At 45.4% G+C, this 23045-nt stretch overlaps 2 protein-coding genes across 2 annotated transcripts in view; one reads left to right on the forward strand and one right to left on the reverse strand.

Moving 5' to 3' along the window:
- Nucleotides 1-23045, reverse strand: part of sox5 (SRY-box transcription factor 5) — a 174931-nt gene that overhangs the window by 115758 nt on the left and 36128 nt on the right. The gene's annotated exons all lie outside the window — the stretch shown is intronic.
- On the forward strand, nucleotides 299-16693 carry LOC139533301 (polysialoglycoprotein-like). Its single transcript, XM_071331369.1, has 2 exons — nucleotides 299-344; nucleotides 14892-16693. Exons 1-2 carry the CDS (start codon nucleotides 299-301, stop codon nucleotides 16691-16693), a joined length of 1848 nt encoding a protein of 615 aa, XP_071187470.1.

A 23045-nucleotide genomic window follows, 5' to 3' on the forward strand; every position in this document is an offset into this window, starting at 1 on the left:
CCCCTTCTCTACCCTCCTCTCCTTTTCCTCTCCTCTCTGGCTGGGGTCCCTTTCTTTGTCTGCCCAGCCCTTCTGCCTCCTCCTCGGGGGCTGAGATTGGCACAAGGTGGCTGAGGTTGGAAATTGGCACTAGTGGGCTGAGGTTGGAGATTGGCACTAGGTGCCAGGCTGAGTGGGTGTCCCTGAAGCTCATAGAAGCAGTACTGTGGAGCCCCCAAGCCCCAGCAGTCCCACTGGGGGAGGGAGTCTGCCTTGGCAGAGTCAGAGTCATGGATTAGGATTGTAATGGTATGGTGGTATGGCGGTACGGAGGTACGGTGGAACGGAGGTACGGAGGTATGGAGGTATGGTGGTATGGAGGTATGGAGGTATGGTGGTATGGTGGTATGGAGGTATGGAGGTTTGGAGGTATGGTGGTATGGAGGTATGGAGGTATGGTGGTATGGAGGTATGGAGGTATGGAGGTATGGTGGTATGGAGGTATGGTGGTATGGTGGTATGGAGGTATGGTGGTGTGGTGGTGTGGTGGTGTGGAGGTATGGTGGTATGGAGGTATGGTGGTATGGAGGTATGGTGTTATGGAGGTATGGTGGTATGGAGGTATGGTGGTATGGTGGTATGGAGGTATGGTGGTATGGAGGTATGGTGGTATGGAGGTATGGTGGTGTGGAGGTGTGGTGGTGTGGAGGTATGGTGGTATGGAGGTATGGAGGTATGGAGGTATGGTGGTATGGAGGTATGGTGGTATGGAGGTATGGTGGTATGGTGGTATGGAGGTATGGTGGTATGGAGGTATGGTGGTATGGAAGTATGGTGGTATGGAGGTATGGAGGTATGGTGGTATGGAGGTATGGTGGTATGGTGGTATGGAGGTATGGAGGTATGGTGGTATGGTGGTATGGTGGTATGGAGGTATGGTGGTATGGAGGTATGGTGGTATGGTGGTATGGAGGTATGGAGGTATGGAGGTATGGTGGTATGGAGGTATGGAGGTATGGTGGTATGGAGGTATGGAGGTATGGAGGTATGGAGGTATGGTGACGGCGTGGCAGATATTCAGGGGTTCAGACAGAGCTTTGGGGCCCTGAGGAGAGAGAGGAGGACTGGAGGGACGCCAAGGATGGAGGGGTAAGTTGAAGGGGTGAGGGGGCGGGTGAGGGGACAGCAGGCTAGAAGATGTACCCTCAGGTGTACAGGATTTGGAGAAGAGGGGAAAGGAATGGATGCTAGCCAGTTGGCCTTGCGCCACACGTTGAGCTATAGAGAAACATCTCTAAACCTTTTACAGTCTAACACCCACCATTTACTGCTGCCTGACTCCAGCTCTGGGATAATTACACCACAACCTGCACGTATTTACATAACATATTTACATCAGATTTCAGTATTTGCTCAATGTGCTTAATGTTCGCTGAGGTAGTTCTATGTGCTTTCTGGGCAAAGCATAAAAGACAACGAAACAAGACGGCATAAAGTACTAGTTAGCTGTAAATTGATATTAAATTCAAATGTATATACATTTGATTAAAATGTGTAATCTGTTATGTATTATGTGGTTGTACACAGAGTATCATTTATTTATGCATGGTTGAGTTTGTACACGTATGTAAGAGCTTGAGAATGTTATTCTGTAAATACTGTATATGTCTGTATATGCAGGTCTACAAGAAGGTATAGCTCAATGTATTTGTGTATTGTTGTAGTCATTCGGCCCACCTCTATCCACCCTCACTGTGCGAACAAACTGGCACACAGATGGTTAAGCCTACCCAGCGCTGAGTAGGAGGAGTGGGAGGTGGAGGAGGGCCAGGGGGCGGGGGCCACTGCAGATGGCACAGAGGGCATCGCCAACACGGCCTACACAGGGAGGGGAGGAAAGGAGGGCTGAAGGTGGGAGGAGGAGGGGTAGAGTACAATGGCATCAAAATGCACATATTGTTGATTCTTCAATCATCCTATAGAAGGGTGGTTGGGGGTAGGTGGCAGGGGGGTAGAGGAGGGAGGTGGAATAACCTCGCTACGTACCCACGTTAGCTTGATCCAATGTGGCACACAAAGCCCTGGCATCTCCCTAGCACCTCTGCCCACGCGGAGCGACACAGATCGGCTGGGCACGGAGAGACAAGACAGGCCCTGCCAGGGGGGCTGGGGAGGGGTGGCTGTGTGTATCTTAGAGGTGTGGGTGGGTGGTGGGGGTCGTGTGTGTGTGTGTGTCTCTCTCTCTCTCCGGTGTGTGTGACCCACACACTCAGCAGAGAGTACACACCCCGGACCTCCAACCCCTCATTAACCAGTTTAGATCCCTGTGTGTGTGATGCCTGTTCTCTTTGATATTCAATAGGACTAATTCTCCTTAGATTCCCTACAGTCATTATTCCTGGGTTATGTTGTTTGAGCTGGGAAATAGAGTTCATTTGACCCTGACAAGGTCTCAACATTGTTTTAGCGTTGTTTACCTTCAGTTCCTATACGTACCACCAGAGAGACACTGAACCTCTATGGTAATGTAAAAAGCACACTATTTACATAAAACACCAAACTAATGATTAAGGGATACTGTTTTTTTAATGTATGTATCATATCGTCGTTTGAGGTGCTACCTAATTTGCTCATTGTGCATAACTTAACGTCTAATACCAATATTATAATATAACGAGGTAGTTAAACGCAGGTTTCGTGATAAATATTGTTCTTGAGGCAGCTCTGCAGAGTGATCACTAGCCGCCACAGTCACAAAGTCATAAAATCTGATTTTAAACTTTAAACCTTAACTACACTGCTAACCCTAATGCCTAACCCTAACCTTAAATTAAGACCAATTACCTAATTTTCTTTTCATTACTTTTTTCAATATAGCCAATTTTGACTTTGCAGGTGGCCTATCTAAGGGGAAATCACTCAGATCTGCCTTCAGGACAAAACTCATGACAATAAACGTCAACCTGCTAGTTAAAACATCACTGTTTTATTAAATGTCTTCCTACATAGTACACATCACACCGTAGACTATATGTGACCGACCGCCTCGATACGGTCTTATGTAGCAAAATTTGAAATTCCGTTTTTTACATTGGTTAAAAGTAGAGACTCAGAGCTAGAAAATGGTACATCATACACTGCAGTTGAGGAACAATAGGAAAATAATTCTGCTTTGAAAGTTGACAAACTTGTAACCCCACTTTTGAGAAAATGGCTCTTGAATGTTTTGGTACACCTACTGGAGAGCTCTTCTTTGTCTACACCCATTCAGCATCGTTCACCCCCCATCTCTTTAAGGATTCACATGTGAGGACATGTTGTAAACACACAAGTGTATTTGTCACATGCCCAGGATACAGAAGGTGTAAACGGTACAAAGAAGTGGTTACTATATATTAGCAATATCAAATACAGAAAGTGTCCAGATAAAAATATTGGATAAATATTTGATCATTATTAGATGACGCTTACCCGACACACTTGTCTAAATTTATGGGTCATGTAAAGGAAATGCTACAACCACCCCCCAGCCACATCTATCTAAGTGGATGAGTCACTATTGTCTAGACATGTACAGATGTTCATGAAATAGAATAGATGGCCGTAATCACCCCCAGACACACCTGGCTAATTTGATGGGTCATGTAATCATCCGGCCGAAGTGGAGTCTTTTGTTTAGACATGTAGCTAAGTACCTAGCTAGCTAGCTAAACAATGAACCGGCATAATCCCAACTCATACTACTACCAACACAAACATTGTCATAGCTGTAGTATGAAACTGCAGGTGGCCTAAGCTAACAAACTAGGTTCAATGTTAGCTAGCTAACATTAGGCTATAACTAGCAATGCAAATGGGTTTCTGATTCGAATAATATTACTACACAGATCATACACGTATTGTTAGCTATAGCTTAGGGACTGACTACACCTTGCTTTTTGTACACAGCAAATACTCCAGTGTTAAATCGAACACTGACAGTGTTCAATTTAACACTGGGCCAGTATCTATACTGGTTCACACTTTGAGTTATGTTGTTACACTCTGTCAGTGTTAGGGAATTAACACTTTCAGTGCTCTATTTTATCAAACATAACACAACGGTAAATCTAAGGTCTGACGGTAGCGCTATAGGTAGCGCTATCGGTCCAGGCATGTGTCCGAAATATATTTGCTGTTTTCACAGCCGTTATGAGTGCAATAAATGGCGGGGCCGCGAAAGGGCTGGGTTTTGATGAACAAACAAGTTGTAGGTGTGACGAGGCCTTGGCCACTCACTAGCCAATCAAGGCGTTCCATGGCTTAATACTGCATGCATTTGTCTCAAGTCCTGTAGGTTATTGACGGTCTTTGCATTGTCATTAACTCCAATTCGACTAGGGGCACGGAATATTCTCGTCCTGGTCTATTGTGGATTGACACTATAGTTAATTAAAGAGCATAGGCTATAGTAACGAGTAATAGCAAAGTAAAAAAAACATAAATGTCCAGTGTTTGCTCAATATGGTTAGAGTGTTGGCAGTCAACATTGTTGAAATTGGATTCAATGAGTATAGGCCTTTACGCATCGCACTTCTCCTCAACTAAAAAATACTAGGCTCCCATAAATTACATTGTATGTGTGGGTTATGTTCTCAATAAGCAAGATAGAGCCTAAGCCTACCGTTGAACTATGTTGTAGGACTGAAAAATGTGAATAGCCTATGTTTGGTACCTGGAAAAGAGGCACTCTGTTGAAATGGGGATGGATACCAGCCGAATGGAGTATGCACTGAAGGTAGGCCTATGGGAACTGTGAATAATGCAAAAGTATGTTGGCAAAAGCCTCACGAGTAGACCATTCAGACACCTTTTATGGATAAGGCTACTAGGTTAATGCATGGCCACGATAAGAACGACACCAGACACATTTCTGTTGAACCAGCTTTTGTTATAGTAGGGAAAGGGTAGCCTACTCAGTAAGGGCTTGTTTTTTATCAAGCGAAACGGAAAACAAGCATTGTTAAAGGAAAACAACTGAGATTTTTCTAAATACGAGTGTCACTGGATTATCTCATCTCTCGTTCCATGATGAGCATATAGACTACACAGAGTTTTTTTCAAAATCGTTCAAAATAATAACAGGAGCTGGCTAAAATAATGTAATAGCCTACATAGATAAACCTGGGATGTCCACTCACTGTTTTGCTGCTGCCAAAGTTGATCTTTAATAAAGCTTGGTTGATTAAGATGTATTTCAAAGCGGTCTCACGAGCCAAACCCTTTATCGATAGTCTAGACTACCAGGCGAATGCATTGGTCATGACCGAAAAAAATCTGCCTTCATTGAGAGGAGGCCATGCCTTGTTTTTAATCAAATGAAACGAAATGAAACGAAGTGGTGCGGTCTGGCAAACTACCTGCCCTCCATGACACCTACAGCACCCGATGTCACAGGAAGGCCAAAAAGATCATCAAGGACATCAACCACCCGAGCCACTGCCTGTTCACCCCGTTATCATCCAGAAGGCGAGGTCAGTACAGGTGCATCAAAGCTGGGACCGAGAGACTGAAAAACAGCTTCTTTCTCAAGGCCATCAGACTGCTAAACAGCAATCACTAACTCAGAGGGGCTGCTGCCTAAATTGAGACCCAATCACTGGCCACTTTAATAAATGGATCACAAATGGATCACTTTATACAATGCACTCTAAATAATGCCAGTTTAATAATGTTTACATATCTTACATTACTCATATCATATGTATATACTGTATTTTATACCATCTATTGCACCTTGCTTATGCTGCTCGGCCATCGCTCATCCATATATTTGTATGTACATATTCTCATTCACCCCTTTAGATTTGTGTGCATTAGGTAGTTGTTGGGGAATTGTTGGATTACTTGTTAGATATTACTGCACTGTCAGAACTAGAAGCACAAGCATTTCGCTACACTCGCATTAACATCTGCTAACCATGTGTATGTGACAAATAAAATTTGATTTGATTCATATAAGACAGGTAAATTACCGATCCTGGTGCTAGGGTTTGAAAATAGAAGAGCGCAGGCTTTAACAGGTCGAAATTGCAAACGAGCATGCTTTTGACAATTCCACTGGCTTAATGCCAGCCGTAAATAGAGCCCTCAGTGTTATGCAACAACAACTCATTTAGTATTTTTAACACTAGGAAGTGTGTATAGTTTACACCATTGATGTTATGCAACAACACCTCATATAGTATTTTTAACCATTAGACCAAGAGGTCTAATCTCTTGACAAGGTCACTCAGTGTATGGGTTAAGGACGTTAACGCCCCCACTAAGCCATGCCTCTCTGACCCTTCCTCTAAGGTCAGCGTTAAGGTCTGGGATAGGGGGAAAAACACTTCCTGGCACTGGGATTGAACACGTAACCCTTCGGAGCTCGCGGCTCACGCCAATCAGCCATCCCCATCGACAACACCCTAGCAAAACCCAAGCCTACTTGATGGTAATATCGCTCACCGTTGCCCCTAGTATGCTGGTTTCGAAGGCATCTCCCGATGTTCTGGGGACCTGGACGAGCGTCAAATATCGCCTTGGATCTCCCCCTTCTCCCTCTCTCTATATCCTCTCTCCTACCGCTCCCTCTTCCCTCCCTCCATCCCCTCCTGTCCAGAGGACCCTGTCTACCTACCTATTGGGCTCCCGAGTGATGCAGCGGTCTAAGGCACTTCGTCTCAGTGCAAGAGGCGTCACTACAGTCCCTGGTTCGAATCCAGGCTGCATCACATCCGGCCGTGAATGGGAGTCCCATAGGGCGGTGCACAATTGGCTCAGCAACTTAAATAAAGGTTAAATAAAAAATATATATAAATAACCAGACAGTCAAGTCACCCTCTCTGACCCTGATAATGCCTTATACCTCCACCTGCTGCCTTTCCTGGAACAACCCAGAGGCACACACGTCCGTCGTCCGCAAAGATGTTCACATATGCGCACACACACCCAGATGACCGACTCCACCATGCTTGCAATTCTGACCAAGTCATAAGGCATGCTCATACTGTCTGAATATGTCTCTGCTATAGTAGGCTACAGAACTATACAGTGGATCAGTGCCACATATGCTTATTGAACTAACACTTGTGACCACAGTTCTCCAATTCAGTATAATGTATGTTGCCCAAGAGGGAATCAAACCCATAAACCACACAGTTCATAATCCAACCTCCAACCAACTGAGACATCAAAACCATATGGAACCATTAGCTAACATTATATTACATGCTGTCACTGTGAGAGCAGAGGCTGACTATGCAGCTCTGAACGGTCCCATTGTCAGAGAGAGAGAGAGAGAGAGAGAGAGAGAGAGAGAGAGAGAGAGAGAGAGAGAGAGAGAGAGAGAGAGAGAGAGAGAGAGAGAGAGCAGGGGACATAGTCTATAATGGCTGTGCCGCGTACTATAATTGACAACATGCCATAAATGTCGCCATTAGGGTCGCCAGCGCCTCTGACAGGGACTGGCTCAGGTTGCTATGGTTACCTCTGGTCACCGAGTTGAGGGCTGGGAGGGTTTGGGTCGGAGTAGGATGAAGTCCCCCCCCCCTAGAAATGTGTCAGTTATGACCCTAATGGTTAAGGTTAGGATTTGGGGAGGGCAAGCTGATCCTAGATCTGTTTAGAAAGACTCCAGCCACCCAAGCCATAGACTGTCCTCTCTGCTACCGCACAGCAAGCGGTACCAGCGCGCCAAGTCTGGAACCAACTGGAACCCTGAACAGCTTCTATCCCCAAGCCATAAGACTGCTACACAAGACTGCCAAATTGCTAATCAAATGGCTACCAGGACTACCTGCATTGACCCTTTTTTGCACTAACTCTCTTGCACTGACTCTATACACACACACACGCTTTCACACACACACACTTTCACACTAACCACATACGCTGCTGCTACAGTATATTATCTGTCCTGTTGCCTAGTCACGTCATCTCTACCTATATGAACATACCTTGTGCCCCTGCACATCGACTCAGTACTGGTACTCCCTGTATATAACCATGTTCTTTTCTATTCCCTATATATAGCCATGATACTTTTACTCGTCGTTGTTATTTGTGTCACTATTTATATATTTTTATTTGATCTTATCTTTATCTCTGCATTGTGGGAAAAGGACTCGTAAGTAAGCATTTCACTGTTAGTCTACACCGGTTGTTGGCGAAGCATGTGACAAACACAATTTGAATGTGGGAAATGTTGAAAAAGGAGCTATACGTAAACATTTCCCTGTTAGTCTACACCTGTTGTTTGCGAAGCATGTGAAATAAATGTCGACTTGATGATACATTTCTCCCTAAATGTTTGAGAGACCGCATCCTGTCCCTGGGTAGTCACTGGACGGCCATGCTAAGAGAGACCCCATTGTCTGTTAATGTTGAGCAGACCAGCAGCTATTTGATTATAACTCAAGCTAGGTTAGGGGTAAGGGGTATTGGTTAAAAGGTTGTGCTAATAAAACTGACAGTTATGGATACAAAAGGCTCTTCTGCAGTGCTTTCTGGCCAGATAGCTTCTGTCCCTGCTCCCCAGCCAAGTCCAGTCCCCAGAGTAAAACACACAACTGCGTTCACCCCATGCATCACGAAGGTCCATGTTTACAGTCAGGAGAAAGAGAGAGGTGGAGAGAGAGAGAGAGCTAGCGTAATGAGGATGTTTTCTGTCCGCGGTTCAATCATCATCAGATTTGTGAACCGGGGGGAATAGCAGACGCACGGTCGGCAGCAGCAGCTGTGTACTATTGGAATCACATCTGAAAGTTTACACTCTCCATCCAGTTCTTTTAAAACATTGTGTTTAGATGTTGTTTTCTGGCGCGGGCGGAAACTTAGGGAAGGAAAGAAAGAAAGTAAGTAAGGAGGAAAAGGAAGAAGTCTTTGGCATGAGTTGGCTCATCTTTGAAGTGATTTGGAGACAGATGACATGTTAAATTAGAGAGAAGTGGCGGACCTCTACTTTGACGCGACGTTAAAAGAAACTAAATTCTGCACAAAGATAAACACTTCACACGTACACACAAACACACCAGCGAACAAACACACCAGTCCCCAAACTATCGAGATTACCTCGTCTTTTCTGAAAATGTGTTTGAGATTCGAGGTGCTTAAGGACTTTTTCACACCTGTAAAATTACCACCTAATCTTCCAACTTTTCCAAAAGCTGAGCAGAAAAAAAAAAGACATATTTAAAAACATCAACGATTACCTTACTGCCAGAACGCCGACAAAGGAGATTCAAAAGGCAACTTCTCTAAAAACAAATTCAATGGCTAACACTTCCACTGTCTCCTTCCTGAAGTGATTCATAAACAATTCAGTAAATTATCATAATATAATAATGGTCATAAGAGAAACAAACCCCTACTGTTAATGACCTACCGAGAGGGTAAATGGACAATCACATGAAGCAACAGACAATCCCAGTGTGAGAGAGCATTGTAATTGGGTGACACACACACACACTACACAAGCGTGCACACACACACACAAGCGTGCACACACACACACACACACACACACACACACACACACACACACACACACACACACACACACACACACACACACACACACACACACACACACACACACACACACACACACACACACACACACACACACACACACACACACACACACCTCCCACTGAGCCCAATACTCTGTAAACCAGTGTCTAGTGGTGTAAATAGGCTGATCTACATGGAGTTTTATTGTTGTGCCCACGGGAGCAGATGTCTCTGGCATTCCCTGAATTGTATCCCTCTTCTTTTCTAAATCCCCCCCAGTTTAAAGTGAACACCAGATGGATTGACATTGTGTTCTGTGCTCAGAACCTCTTTAACTCAGGATCACAATTGACCGTCACATGTGATCTGCAGCCTAGTCCTTCTCTTTTTCTTCCCCCCTCTCTCTTTCCCTCTCTCTCTTTTTCAACATAATTCGCTCCCTGACTTCGTTCTTTCTGACAAAGTCAAATACATTTGACTCAGTCTCCTCTCGTTTCCCCCGGTATACAGTATGAGACACAGCTCCCTTGATCAATCTCTCCCTCTCCACTCTCTTCTCTCTCTTTCTCACACACATAAATACAGGAGCCTGGGGCCCTGCTCTGAGATGAAGGGCCTCCCCTAGTGTTGCTTGCTTCAACAGCCTAGAGAGAGAGAGAGGGAGATCGAGAGAGACAGAGGGAAGGAGAGACAAAGAGAGGGACTATTATTTCATGAAGTGCTTTGGAGCCTGGAGGGATTGGGGAGTAAACCTCACAGCTCTGTGTGTGACAAGGCCATGACCTCTCAGAACATGGGACACACACACACACACCCTGCTTTCATCTGACGACGGGGTGTGTGAGAGCACTCTCTCAAACATTTGCTGAGAGCGCTAAGCTTTTTACTCAGGGCCCGCCGGACGGACGGATACACAGACAGCATGGGAAGGAGGGAGGGAGCTCAGAGGTAGAGTGATTGGGGGCGACAGGGGTATATCGGGCGGCAGGGGGAGGTGAGGTGAGGGGCGAGGGGGGTAGAGAGCCTAGCCCGTTGGGTTCGACAGAATTCAGCATTGTCACCGAGGGAGCGCAGGCAGGCAGCTCATTCTGTTGATCTGAACTGATCCAAAGAAACAAAAATGCATTGTTCCTCGCAGATGGAAGCCAGTGTCGTCAAGGTAACCACATTAATCTCCCCTTTCTGTGCTTCCTCTCTTGTCGAGCGGTAATCGGTGCGCTCCTTTCACTGCAAAGCCGGCCTCAAAGCCAGGCCTCTAACTAGCCCCCTAATTAGCTGCAATTACAATGAAGACAACATGATGAGATAATAGAAATTTGCAAAATAATGACATACCACGGCAAAATATTCCTCCTCCTAAGCACCGTTTTTTCCTCTCCAGAGCTCTACAATGAGCTTGGGCCCTTCTAAAGCTGGGGCTGGAAAATGGTGCTGTATTATGTTCCACAGAACCCCATTGTCTACCTCCTGTTTCCCTCAATCAACAGCCTATTGTCCTGCTGTTTAAATAAAAATGACTCAAATACAGGCCACATAATGATGCCCTCTACAGTACCACTGCATACAGAATAGGCATGAGGAGAGAGGAGGGAAAAGGAGAGGAAAGGAAAGGAGAGTGGAGGAGAGGATACGAGAGGAATATAGAGGTGACGAGGAGAAGAGAGGAGAGATGTTCAGTCTAAAATATAGAAAAGGTCATTTACAAGACAATTAGGAAGAAAGAGGCCTCACGGTCACAGGACCTCACACTCCAACCAGAGAGAGAGAGAGAGAGAGAGAGAGAGAGAGAGAGAGAGAGAGAGAGAGAGAGAGAGAGAGAGAGAGAGAGAGAGTGAAGAACAAACATCATTGAAAAGAAGGGAAGATAGCAACAGAGAGAGAAAAGGAGTTATGTCCCAGCGTGTTTGTCCTCATCTGGTTGGATCAAATTAAACAGTCCTCTCAGTGTGTCACACTACACGCCTTTGTCACATCAAACACGCACAGGGGGAGACAGAGAGAGGGGGGGGACAGAGGGAGAGGAGGAGGGAAGACAGAGGGGGAGAACAAGAGGACAAGGAAGGAGGAGAGAATAGGGCCGGGGAGAAAAGGGTAGATTGAAAGAGGATGGGGGAGGAGGTTGTGGAGTGCACACGTGGTGGACTACCACTTAGCAGCACCTTAGCCACATCCCTTGTATAACGGAACACAACATCGTACGTATTTTTCCTCCTGATATTAGTTTATAAACACACCGGTTACCATAAAGGTAAAGAGGAGATATAACCCGGTTCAGAAGATCCACCGTTCTGTCAGATGACCTGCTACAAGGTACAGACGCTTTCATCAGCTTGACTGTGGCTCACACTCTTTTGATGTCTCCGCTCCCATCATTAACAACACACACTCATTAAGACAAACACACACATTCACATGCACACTTAAATCTAGATATTCAAAAGCCGACCAAATCAAGAGTATGTTGTTTCCTCCTCTGTCCTCTCTCTCCTATTAGTGTCTTCCTCATGCAGTATCATTAGTATGTGATAATTGTGAAGTAGGCCAATTAGTCGCAGTGTAATTGCATCCAAACATCAACGTTGAAAAATATAGAGGTGTCCTCATTTATTCCTGAGAGAATCGTGTCAAGAGCGACTTACAGTCAATTAACATGTTGGCTCAGTAGTTGTTTTATTGTAATTTAGCCCACTGAGTACAAAAATATATTTCAAAAAAATATTAAACATACCTTTCATAAAATATCATGGAAATATCTGCATCTGAGATATTTTTGGACTTCAAATATGTTATTTTGAACAAAAATGTACAGTTGAAGTTGGAAGTTTACATACAGTGAATTATAAGTGAAATAATAAGTGTATCACAATTCCAGTGGGTCAGAAGTACATACACGAAGTTGACTGTGCCTTTAAACAGCTTGAAAAATTCGAGAAATTGATGTCATGGCTTTAGAAGCTTCTGATAGGCTAATTGACATCATTTGAGTCAATTGGAGGTGTACCTGTGGATGTATTATAAGGCCTACCTTCAAACTCAGTGCTTCCTTGCTTGACATCATGGGAAAATCAAAAGAAATCAGCCAAGACCTCAGAAAAAAAATTGTAGACCTCCACAAGTCTGGTTCATCCTTGGGAGCAATTTCCAAATGCCTGAAGGTACCACGTTCATCTGTACAAACAATAGTATGCAAGTATAAACACCATGGGACCACGCAACCGTCATACCGCTCAGGAAGGAGACACGTTCTGTCTCCTAGAGATGAACGTACTTTGGTGCAAAAAGTGCAAATCAATCCCAAAACAACAGCAAAGGACCTTGTGAAGATGCTGGAGGAAACAACAGGTACAAAAGTATCTATATCCACAGTAAACAAGTCCTATATTGACATAACCTGAAAGGCGGCTCAGCAAGGAAGAAGCCACTGCTCCAAAATCGCCATTAAAATGCCAGACTACGGTTTGCAACTGCACTTAAGGACAAAGATCATACTTTTTGGAGAAATGTCCTCTGGTCTGATGAAACAAAAATAGAACTGTTTGGCCATAATAACCATCGTTATGTTTGGAGGAAAAAGGGGGAGGCTTGCAAGCCGAAGAACACCATCCCAACCATGAAGCATGGGGGTGGCAGCATCATATTGTGGGGGTGCTTTGCTGCAGGAGGGACTGATGCACTTCACAAAATAGATGGCATCATGAGGATGGAAAAGTATGTGGATATATTGAAGCAACATCTCAAGACATCAGTCAGGAAGGTAAAAGCTTGGTCGCAAATGGGTCTTCCAAATGGACAATGACCCTGAGCATACTTCCAAAGTTGTGGCAAAATGGCATAAGGACAACAAAGTTAAGTTATTGGAGTGGCCATCACAAAGCCCTGACCTCAATCCTATAGAAAATTTGTGGGCAGAACTGAAAAAGCATGTGTGAGCAAGGAGGCCTACAGACCTGACTCAGTTACAGGAGGAATGGGCAAAAATTCACCCAATTTATTGTGGGAAGCTTGTGGAAGGCTACCCGAAACATTTGACCCAAGTTAAACATTTAAAAGGCAATGCTACCAAATACCAATTGAGTGTATGTAAACTTCTGATCCACTGGGAATGTGATGGAAGAAATAAAAACTGAAAGAAATAATTCTCTCTACTATTATTTTGACATTTCACATTCTTAAAATAAAGTGGTGATCCTAACTGACCTAAGACAGGGAATTTTTACTAGGATTAAATGAATTGTAAAAAACTGAGTTTAAATGTATTTGGCTTAGGTGTATGTAAACTGTTGCACTGGATCTATGAAAAACATGTTGCCAGGGTTGGGTAGGTTACTTTCTAAATGGAATCTATTACAGTTACCTGTCCAAAATTGTAATCAGTAACATAACTTTTGGATTACCCAAACTCAGTAACATAATCTGATTACATTCAGTTACTTTCAATTACTTTCCCCTTAAGAGGCATTATAAGAAGACAAAAATGTATGTTACCAATTGAACGACATCTATTGCAGGATAAATCTATGTTACAGTTTACATAGCTGGCCATATATGGATGTTACATTTTACTTTATGGGTTGGTTATGCAGGTTTCTTCAAATCTAACCCATCGCTTTCTACTACATATAATATTACGATTACATTATATATTTTCATTAAAAACCAAAGTCTATCAGAATTCTAATACGTCCAATAAATGTTATACCCCTTGATCATCAAGAATAGGACTTGGAAATATGTATAGATTAGCCAAATTGTTTGACCTGAGCATAACCCTAAAACTAAGGAGTTATTAGCCAGCCCTACTCTGTTGTTTATGCTTTTGTTGTCATGGAGGACTGATTGGGCTCATTGATTCAAGTTGAAATATTATCACGGATTCCCCCGGTACTACTGCTCATTCCGTGCACCAGCTCCGGAGGTCTACGTCACCGGCCTCTAGGCGTCACTGAACTGTTTCATTACGCACACCTGGTTTCCATTTCCCCTGATTAGTAAATTAAATATATGTGCCCTCTGTTCACCATTGTCTGCACAATTATTGTTCCCATGTCCGTTGGTCTGTGAGTACCTGTGCTTTGTTATTTCGGCTTTCGAGCTGCGTGTATTGTGCACTGGTTATTATGGGTCTCGTCCAGTGTATTTATTAGAAGTTTTACCTCGCTCTTTTGTTTGGGTTACATCCCTATGTTTTTGTATACGTGTTTGTTTTGGGCTTCGTCCCCGTGCTTTTCATGGCATGTTGCATTTTTGGGCGGAGTATTAAAACCCCCTATTACGTATTCCTGCACCTGTCTCCAATCATTTATACAACGTGACAGAATAACCAACCATAAATGGAGACATCTGGAATGACCCGTCCAACGCTGCCGCAACTTCGGCAGCTGCAACTGGCCCATCCAACGCAGCTGCAACTGGCCCGTCCGACGGCATCGCAACTGGCTCGTCCAACAACGCCGCAACTTCGGCAGCTGCAACTGGCCCGTCCGATGCCGCCTCAACTTCGGCAGCTGCAACTGGCCCGTCCGACAATGACGCAACTTTGGCAGCTGCTACTGGCCCGTCCGACGCCGCTGCAACTGGTCCGTCCGACACCGCCACAACTTCGGCAGCTGCAACTGGCCCGTCCGACAATGACGCAACTTCGGCAGCTGCAACTGGCCCGTCCGACAATGACGCAACTTTGGCAGCTGCTACTGGCCCGTCCGACGCCGCTGCAACTGGTCCGTCCGACACCGCCACAACTTCGGCAGCTGCAACTGGCCCGTCCGACAATGACGCAACTTCGGCAGCTGCAACTGGCCCGTCCGACGCCGCTGCAACTGGTCCGTCCGACACCGCCACAACTTCGGCAGCTGCAACTGGCCCGTCCAACGCCGCCTCAACTTCGGCAGCTGCAACTGGCCCGTCCGATGTCGCCTCAACTTCGGCAGCAGCAACTGGCCCGTCCGACAATGACGCAACTTTGGCAGCTGCTACTGGCCCGTCCGACGCCGCTGCAACTGGTCCGTCCGACACCGCCACAACTTCGGCAGCTGCAACTGGCCCGTCCGACAATGACGCAACTTCGGCAGCTGCAACTGGCCCGTCCGACAATGACGCAACTTTGGCAGCTGCTACTGGCCCGTCCGACGCCGCTGCAACTGGTCCGTCCGACACCGCCACAACTTCGGCAGCTGCAACTGGCCCGTCCGACAATGACGCAACTTCGGCAGCTGCAACTGGCCCGTCCGACGCCGCTGCAACTGGTCCGTCCGACACCGCCACAACTTCGGCAGCTGCAACTGGCCCGTCCGACGCCGCCTCAACTTCGGCAGCTGCAACTGGCCCGTCCGATGTCGCCTCAACTTCGGCAGCAGCAACTGGCCCGTCCGATGCCGCCTCAACTTCGGCAGCTGCAACTGGCCCGTCCGACGCCGCCTCAACTTCGGCAGCTGCAACTGGCCCGTCCGATGTCGCCTCAACTTCGGCAGCAGCAACTGGCCCGTCCGATGCCGCCTCAACTTCGGCAGCTGCAACTGGCCCGTCCGATGTCGCCTCAACTTCGGCAGCTGCAACTGGCCCGTCCGATGTCGCCTCAACTTCGGCAGCTGCAACTGGCCCGTCCGACGCCGCCTCAACTTCGGCAGCTGCTACTGGCCCGTCCGACGCCGCCTCAACTTTGGCAGCTGCAACTGGCCCGTCCGACGCCGCTGCAACTGGTCCGTCCGACACCGCCACAACTTCGGCAGCTGCAACTGGCCCGTCCGACAATGACGCAACTTCGGCAGCTGCAACTGGCCCGTCCGACGCCGCTGCAACTGGTCTGTCCGACACCGCCACAACTTCGGCAGCTGCAACTGGCCCGTCCGACGCCGCCTCGACTTCGGCAGCTGCAACTGGCCCGTCCGATGCCGCCTCAACTTCGGCAGCTGCAACTGGCCCGTCCGACAATGACACAACTTTGGCAGCTGCTACTGGCCCGTCCGACGCCGCTGCAACTGGTCCGTCCGACACCGCCACAACTTCGGTAGTTGCAACTGGCCCGTCCGACGCCGCTGCAACTGGTCCGTCCGACACCGCCGCAACTTCGGCAGCTGCAACTGGCCCGTCCGACGCCGACTTAACTTTGGCTGCCGCAACTGGCCTGTCCAACAACGACTCAATTTCGGCATCTGCAACTGGCCCTGGCTCACCCGCACCGTGACCCTGTGGTCGTCTGCGAGGTCGCTGTCGTCCCGCTGCTGGTGCAGCGCGTCAGGGGTGGGTACAGTCACGGATTCCCCCGGTACTACTGCTCATTCCAGCTCCGGAGGTCTACGTCACCGGCCTCTAGGCGTCACTGAAGTGTTTCATTACGCACACCTGGTTCCCATTCCCCCTGATTAGTAAATTGTATATATGTATCCTCTGTTCACCATTGTTTTGTCGATTATTGTTCCCATGTCCGTTGGTCTGTGAGTACCTGTGCTTTGTTATTTTGGCTTTCGTGCCGCGTGTATTGTGCACTGGTTATTACGGTTCTCGTCCCGTGTATTGTTGTGCATTTGTTATTACGGGTCTCGCCCTGTGTAGTGTATTGCGGGTCTCGTCCCGTGTATTTATTAGAGGTTTTACCTCGCTCTTTTGTTTTGGTTACATCCCTGTGTTTTTGTATACGTGTTTGTTTTGGATGGAGTATTAAAACCCCCTATTACGTATTCCTGTGGCTGTCTCCAATCATTTATACAACATGACACATATGCTCCATTTGCTATAGGCCTATTGTTTACCTTTTTGTTGGTGACACTCTGATATCTTGATAATATGCAGCTGTTTAAAGGGCAAATCCACAGATGAAACAATAACAAAACGGTCGCCACACCACTGTTTTGGTAAAACTACTGAGGGATGGGCCTGGAGAAATGTAACCACACTCAGATTAATAGACAGAGCTATGGATGCAAGAACTGACCATCCATCAAAATTATTGTTGTTATGAGGTTAGTGTTTGTTTTCATTTACAATGTTTTTCTCCTATGTTTGTAAACAATCTTATATTTTGGGTTCTCATGGAGTGTGACAGTTGAACTAAGCTCATGAGGCATTTATAAGTTATATTCTTCAAGAATCAATGGACGTACAGTACCAGTCAAAAGCTTGTACACGCCTACTCATTCAAGGGTTTTTCTTAATTTAAAAAAATGTTCTACATTGTAGAATAATACTGAAGACATCAAAACTATGAAATAACACATATGGAATCATGTAGTAACCAAAAAAGTGTTGAACAAATCAAAATATATTTGGTATTTTACATTCTTCAAAGTAGCCATCCCTTGCCTTGATGACAGCGTTGCACAATCTTGGCATTCTCTCAACCAGCTTCACCTAGAATGCTTGTCCAACAGTCTTGAAGGAGTTCCCACATGCTGAGCACTTGTTGGCTGCTTTTCCTTCACTCTGCGGTCCAACTCATCCCAAACCATCTCAATTGGGTTGAGGTCTGGTGATTGTGGAGGCTAGGTCATCTGATGCATCACTCCATCACTCTCCTTCTTGGTCAAATAGCCCTTACACAGCCGGGCGGTGTGTTGGGTCATTGTTCTGTTGATAGTCCACTAAGCTCAAACTAGATGGGATGGTGCATCGCTGCAGAATGCTGTGGTAGACATGCTGGTTAAGTGTGCCTTGAATTCTAAATAAATCACAAAGAGTGTCACCAGCAAAGCAGCCCCACACCATCACACCTCCTCCTCCATGCTTCACACTAGGAACTACTCAAATTTTATTTATCATATAAACGTGTTTAGCAGATGTTATTGCGGGTGTAGCGAAATGATTGTGCTTCTAGTTCCGACAGTGCAGCAATATCTAACAAGTAATGTCTAACAATTTCACAACAAATACCTAATACACACAAATCTAAGTAAAGGAATGGAATTAAGAATATATAAATATATGGATGGGCAATGTCAGCGCAGCATAGACTGAGATACAGTACAGTAGATAGTATAGAATACAGTATATACATAGGAGTAATGCAATATATGTAAACATTATTAAACGTAAAAATTATTAGTGTTCCATTTATTAAAGTGGACAATTATTTCAAGTCTGTATGAAGGCAGCAGCCTCTCTGTGCTAGTGATGGCTATTTAACAGTCTGATGGCCTTGAGATAGAAGCCGTTTTTCAGTCTCTCGGCCCCAGCTTTGATGCACCTGTACTGACCTCGCCTTCTGGATGATTGGCAGTGGTTTGGTGAACAGGCAGTAGTTTGAGTGGTTGTTGTCCTTGATGATCTTTTTGGCCTTCCTTTGACATCGGGTGATGTAGGTGTCCTGGAGGGCAAGTAGTTTGCCCCCAGTGATGTGTTGTGCAGACCGTACCAACCTCTGGAGAGCCCTGCAGTTGTGGGCGGTGCAGTTGCCATACCAGGCGGTGATACAGCCTGACAGGATGCTCTCAATTGTGCATCTTTGTGATGGTTTTAGGTGAAAATCCAAATTTCTTCAGCCTCCTGAGGTTGAAGAGGCGCTGTTGCGACTTATTCACCACACTGTCTGTGTGGGTGGACCATTTCGGTTTGTCTGTGATGTGTACGCCGAGGAACTTAAAACTGTTCACCTTCTCCACTGGTGTTCTGTCAATGTGGATTGGGGGGGACTCCTTCTGCTGTTTCCTGAAGTCCACGATCATCTCCTTTGTTTTTTTGACATTGAGTGAGAGGTTATTTTCCTGACACCTAACTCCCAGAGCCCTCACCTCCTCCGATCATCCGTTCACCTACTCTGCGTCTCACAAAGACATGGAGGTTGGAACGAAAAATCTCAAATTTGGACTCGTCAGACCAAAATACAGGTTTCCACCAGTCTAATGTCCATTGCTCGTATGTCTTGGCCAAAGCAAGTCTCTTCTTATTATTGGTGTCCTTTAGTAGTGGTTTCTTTGCAGCAATTCGACAACGAAGGCCTGATTCACGCAGTCTCCTCTGAACAGTTGATGTTGAGATGTGTCTGTTACTTGAACTTTGTGAATGTCACGATTGTCGTCGGGAGAAGGAGAGGAGGACCAAGGTGCAGCGTGGTAAGTGTTCATTATTTTAATAAAACAACAGAACACTGAACAAAACAACAAAAACGACAAACGAACAGTCCTGTAAGGTGACAAAAAACACTAAACAGAAAATAATCACCCACAACTCAAAATGGGAAAACAGGCTACCTAAGTATGGCGATAGACAGCTGCCTCTGATTGAGAACCATACCAGGCCAAACACATAGAAAAGGAAAACCTAGACCTACAACATAGAATACCCACCCACATCACACCCTGACCAAACTAAAAATAGAAACATACAAAGCAATCTACGGTCAGGGCGTGACAGTGAAGCACTTATTTGGGCTGCAATTTCTGAGGCTGGTAAGTCGAATTAACTTATCCTCTGCAGCAGAGGTACCTCTGGGTCTTCCTTTCCTGTGGCAGTCCTCATGAGAGGCAGTTTATTCATAGCGCTTGATGGTTTTTGCGACTGTACTTGAAGAAACTTTCAAAGTTCTTGACATTTTCTGGATTGACTGACCTTCATGTCTTAAAGTAATGATTGGCTGTTGTTTCTCTTTGCTTATTTGAGATGTTCTTTACAGAATAGGGACTTGGTCTGTTGCCAAATAGGGCTATCATCTCTATACCCCCCTACCTTGTCACAACACAACCTATTGGCTCAAATGCATTAAGACAGAACTTTTAACTTTTAACAAGGCAAACCTGTTCATTTAAATGTATTCCAGGACACTAACTCATGAAGCTGGTTGAGAGAATGCCAAGAGTGTAGAAAGCTGTCATCAATGCAAAGGGTGGCTACTTTGAAGAATCTCAAATCTCAAATCTATTTTGATTTGTTACTACATGATTCCATATGTGTTATTTCATAGCTTTGATGTCTTCACTATTGCTCTACAATGTAGAAAATTGTAAAAATAAAGAAAAACCTTGGAATGAGTAGGTGTGTCCAAACTTTTGACTGGTACTATATACTGTATATAATATATCCAAAAATGGATGTAGCAACTACAGATCGCCCCTTTGTCTATCAAAAGTGTACGAGTTTGAGCATGTGTCCATTAGGCCTATGGATTTATTTTTAATCAAAATGAATTAGATTGAGCAATAAAAGCCCCACTTTTATTCTATAGGCTTGGATCAGCACTATGCAGCTGTTGCAAGAGCACATTTTTCACTGGCTGTCCCACTGTTTTCAAAAACAATGATTGATAGGCAGCTTAAACTTCTTGAATTCAACCATTATTGGGTTCAAATACACATTTAGATTTGTGAACAGCCATCCACAACAACCACAATCTATAAGGCGCAAATAGTTAAATGAGAGAGCAGGAGTGTGATTCACATCAATGCACTATGTAGATATTAAACAATAAGTGATATCCGTATCGCTGTAGACTACACCGCTGCTGTCATCCTTACCTCCAAGCGCATATTCAAGTTGGATAGTCTTTGGATGCCGATAGCAGTTGCACCATCGGAAGACATAGCTTGGAATGTAGCCTACAAAAGCCGATTCCCGCTCTTTTCCCGCGATCCATCAAACACATTCGGTGTGTCGTCATAGCGGTCTCCTTTTTTCAATGCTGATTTGAATGTCATTGACAGGTTTCAATTTTTTTTTTACCTTCGCAGACATCCTTTCTGAATTTAAAAGTAATCCTCGAAGTAATCATCTAGTTTTTCAAAAGTATCTAATCTGATTACAATAGTTTTGCTGCTAACGTAATGGATTACAGGTACCGTTTTTTTGTAATCCCTTATATGTAACAGATTACACGTAATCCGTTACTCCCCAACCCTGTATGTTGCTTTCTTTTCAAATGAAACATTCATTTTTTTAAGTTTCTCCCTCGAGCCGCCTCCCCCCTCCCTCTCCCTCCCTCTCTCCATCCCTCCCTCTCTCCACCCCCCCCTCTCTCCATCCCTCCCTCTCTCCCTCCCTCTCGCCATCCCTCCCTCTCTCTGTCCTACCTGTCATCGTGCTCAGTAGTCTTCATTCCCAGTGTATGTGTGTATGTGTCCAGTATAGCAGGCCGGGCCAGTCTTGATGCAGTAACTGAAGAGGATGGAGGTTAATATGAACAACTAAGGAGAGAGATCATTAAGGAAGGGAGGGTAGGGTGGAGAGTAGAGTGGAGGGTGTAAAGAGAGGAAGAGGTGAAAAGATAGGAGTGGAGAGAGGAAAGAGGGGGGAGAGGGGGACATTTTTTTACTGTGTGTGTGTGTGTGTGGGTGCGTGCGTGTGTGTGTTTGGAGAGGAGAAGTGCTGATTGAATTAGAGTAATTCAGACATTCTCAGTGGCAGTATTAATCACCCTACAATCTCAATTCTACAGAAGCTTATCACACACACACACACACACACACACACACACACACACACACACACACACACACACACACACACACACACACACACACACACACACACAGTAGTGTAGTAGTAGTGTGTAATGAATGTGTGTGTGTGGCTGTGTGCGTGCGTGCGCCGTGCTTGCTTGTGTGCTTGTTTGCGTGCGTGTAATTAGTGTGCGTGTGTACGGTGTGAGGAGCTTGTTAACGAGCGGCAGCGTCATCTGATAGGGCTCCGCTTTGTTTGGTAGGAACCTGAAAGGAAGTTCTGCTAATCATCATAATTAAGACTGTTGATTTGTGCACATGCATGCAGGAGGAAGAGAAAGATGGTTCTAATTAGCTGAGCTAACGAGGAGAGGACGTAACAGATTTATACATCGATATAGAGTAGGGTGATTGACTGATAAACAGATAGCGAGAGATAGAGAGAGAGAGACAGAGAGACTGAGTGAGACAGAGAGCGACAGAGACACAGAGACAGAGAGACAGAGAGACAGAGAGAGAGAGAGAGAGAGAGAGAGAGAGAGAGAGAGAGAGAGAGAGAGAGAGAGAGAGAGAGAGAGAGAGAGAGACAGAGAGAGAGAGAGAGAGAGAGAGAGAGAGAGAGAGAGAGAGAGAGAGAGAGAAAGAGAGAAAGAGACCCAGCTTCAACCTACTAGAATCTGAAGTCAAATGTCTACTCTTTGCTGATGATCTGGTGCTTCTGCCACCAACCAAGGAGGGCCTACAGCAGCACCTAGATCTTCTGCACAGATTCTGCCAGACCTGGGCCCTGACAGTAAATCTCAGTAAGAGAAAAATAATGGTGTTCCAAAAAAGGTCCAGTCTCCAGGACCACAAATACAAATTCCATCCAGACACGGTTGCCCTAGAGCACACAAAAAACTATACATACCTCGACCTAAACATCAGCGCCACAGGTAACTTCCACAAAGCTGTGAACGAGCTGAGAGACAAGGCAAGAAGGGCCTTCTATGCCATCAAAAGGAACATAAAATTCGACATACCAATTAGGATCTGGCTAAAAATACTTGAATCAGTTATAGAACCCATTGCCCTTTATGGTTGTGAGGTCTAGGGTCTGCTCACCAACCAAGAATTAACTAAATGGAACAAACACTCAACACAATCCACACATTCTGCAAAAATATCCTCCGT

Source organism: Salvelinus alpinus, chromosome 11, assembly GCF_045679555.1.
Source record: "Salvelinus alpinus chromosome 11, SLU_Salpinus.1, whole genome shotgun sequence".
In the NCBI taxonomy this organism is placed as follows: Eukaryota; Metazoa; Chordata; class Actinopteri; order Salmoniformes; family Salmonidae; genus Salvelinus; species Salvelinus alpinus.

What these genes read in the sequence shown, in the direction of transcription:
- LOC139533301 (XM_071331369.1), top strand. Translation starts at nt 299, where the DNA reads ATGGCGGTACGGAGGTACGGTGGAACGGAGGTACGGAGGTATGGAG. An exon ending in GGAGGTACGGAGGTATGGAG is followed by an intron (nt 345 to 14,891) that starts GTATGGTGGTAT and finishes CAACTTCGGCAG; the next exon opens with CTGCAACTGGCCCATCCAAC.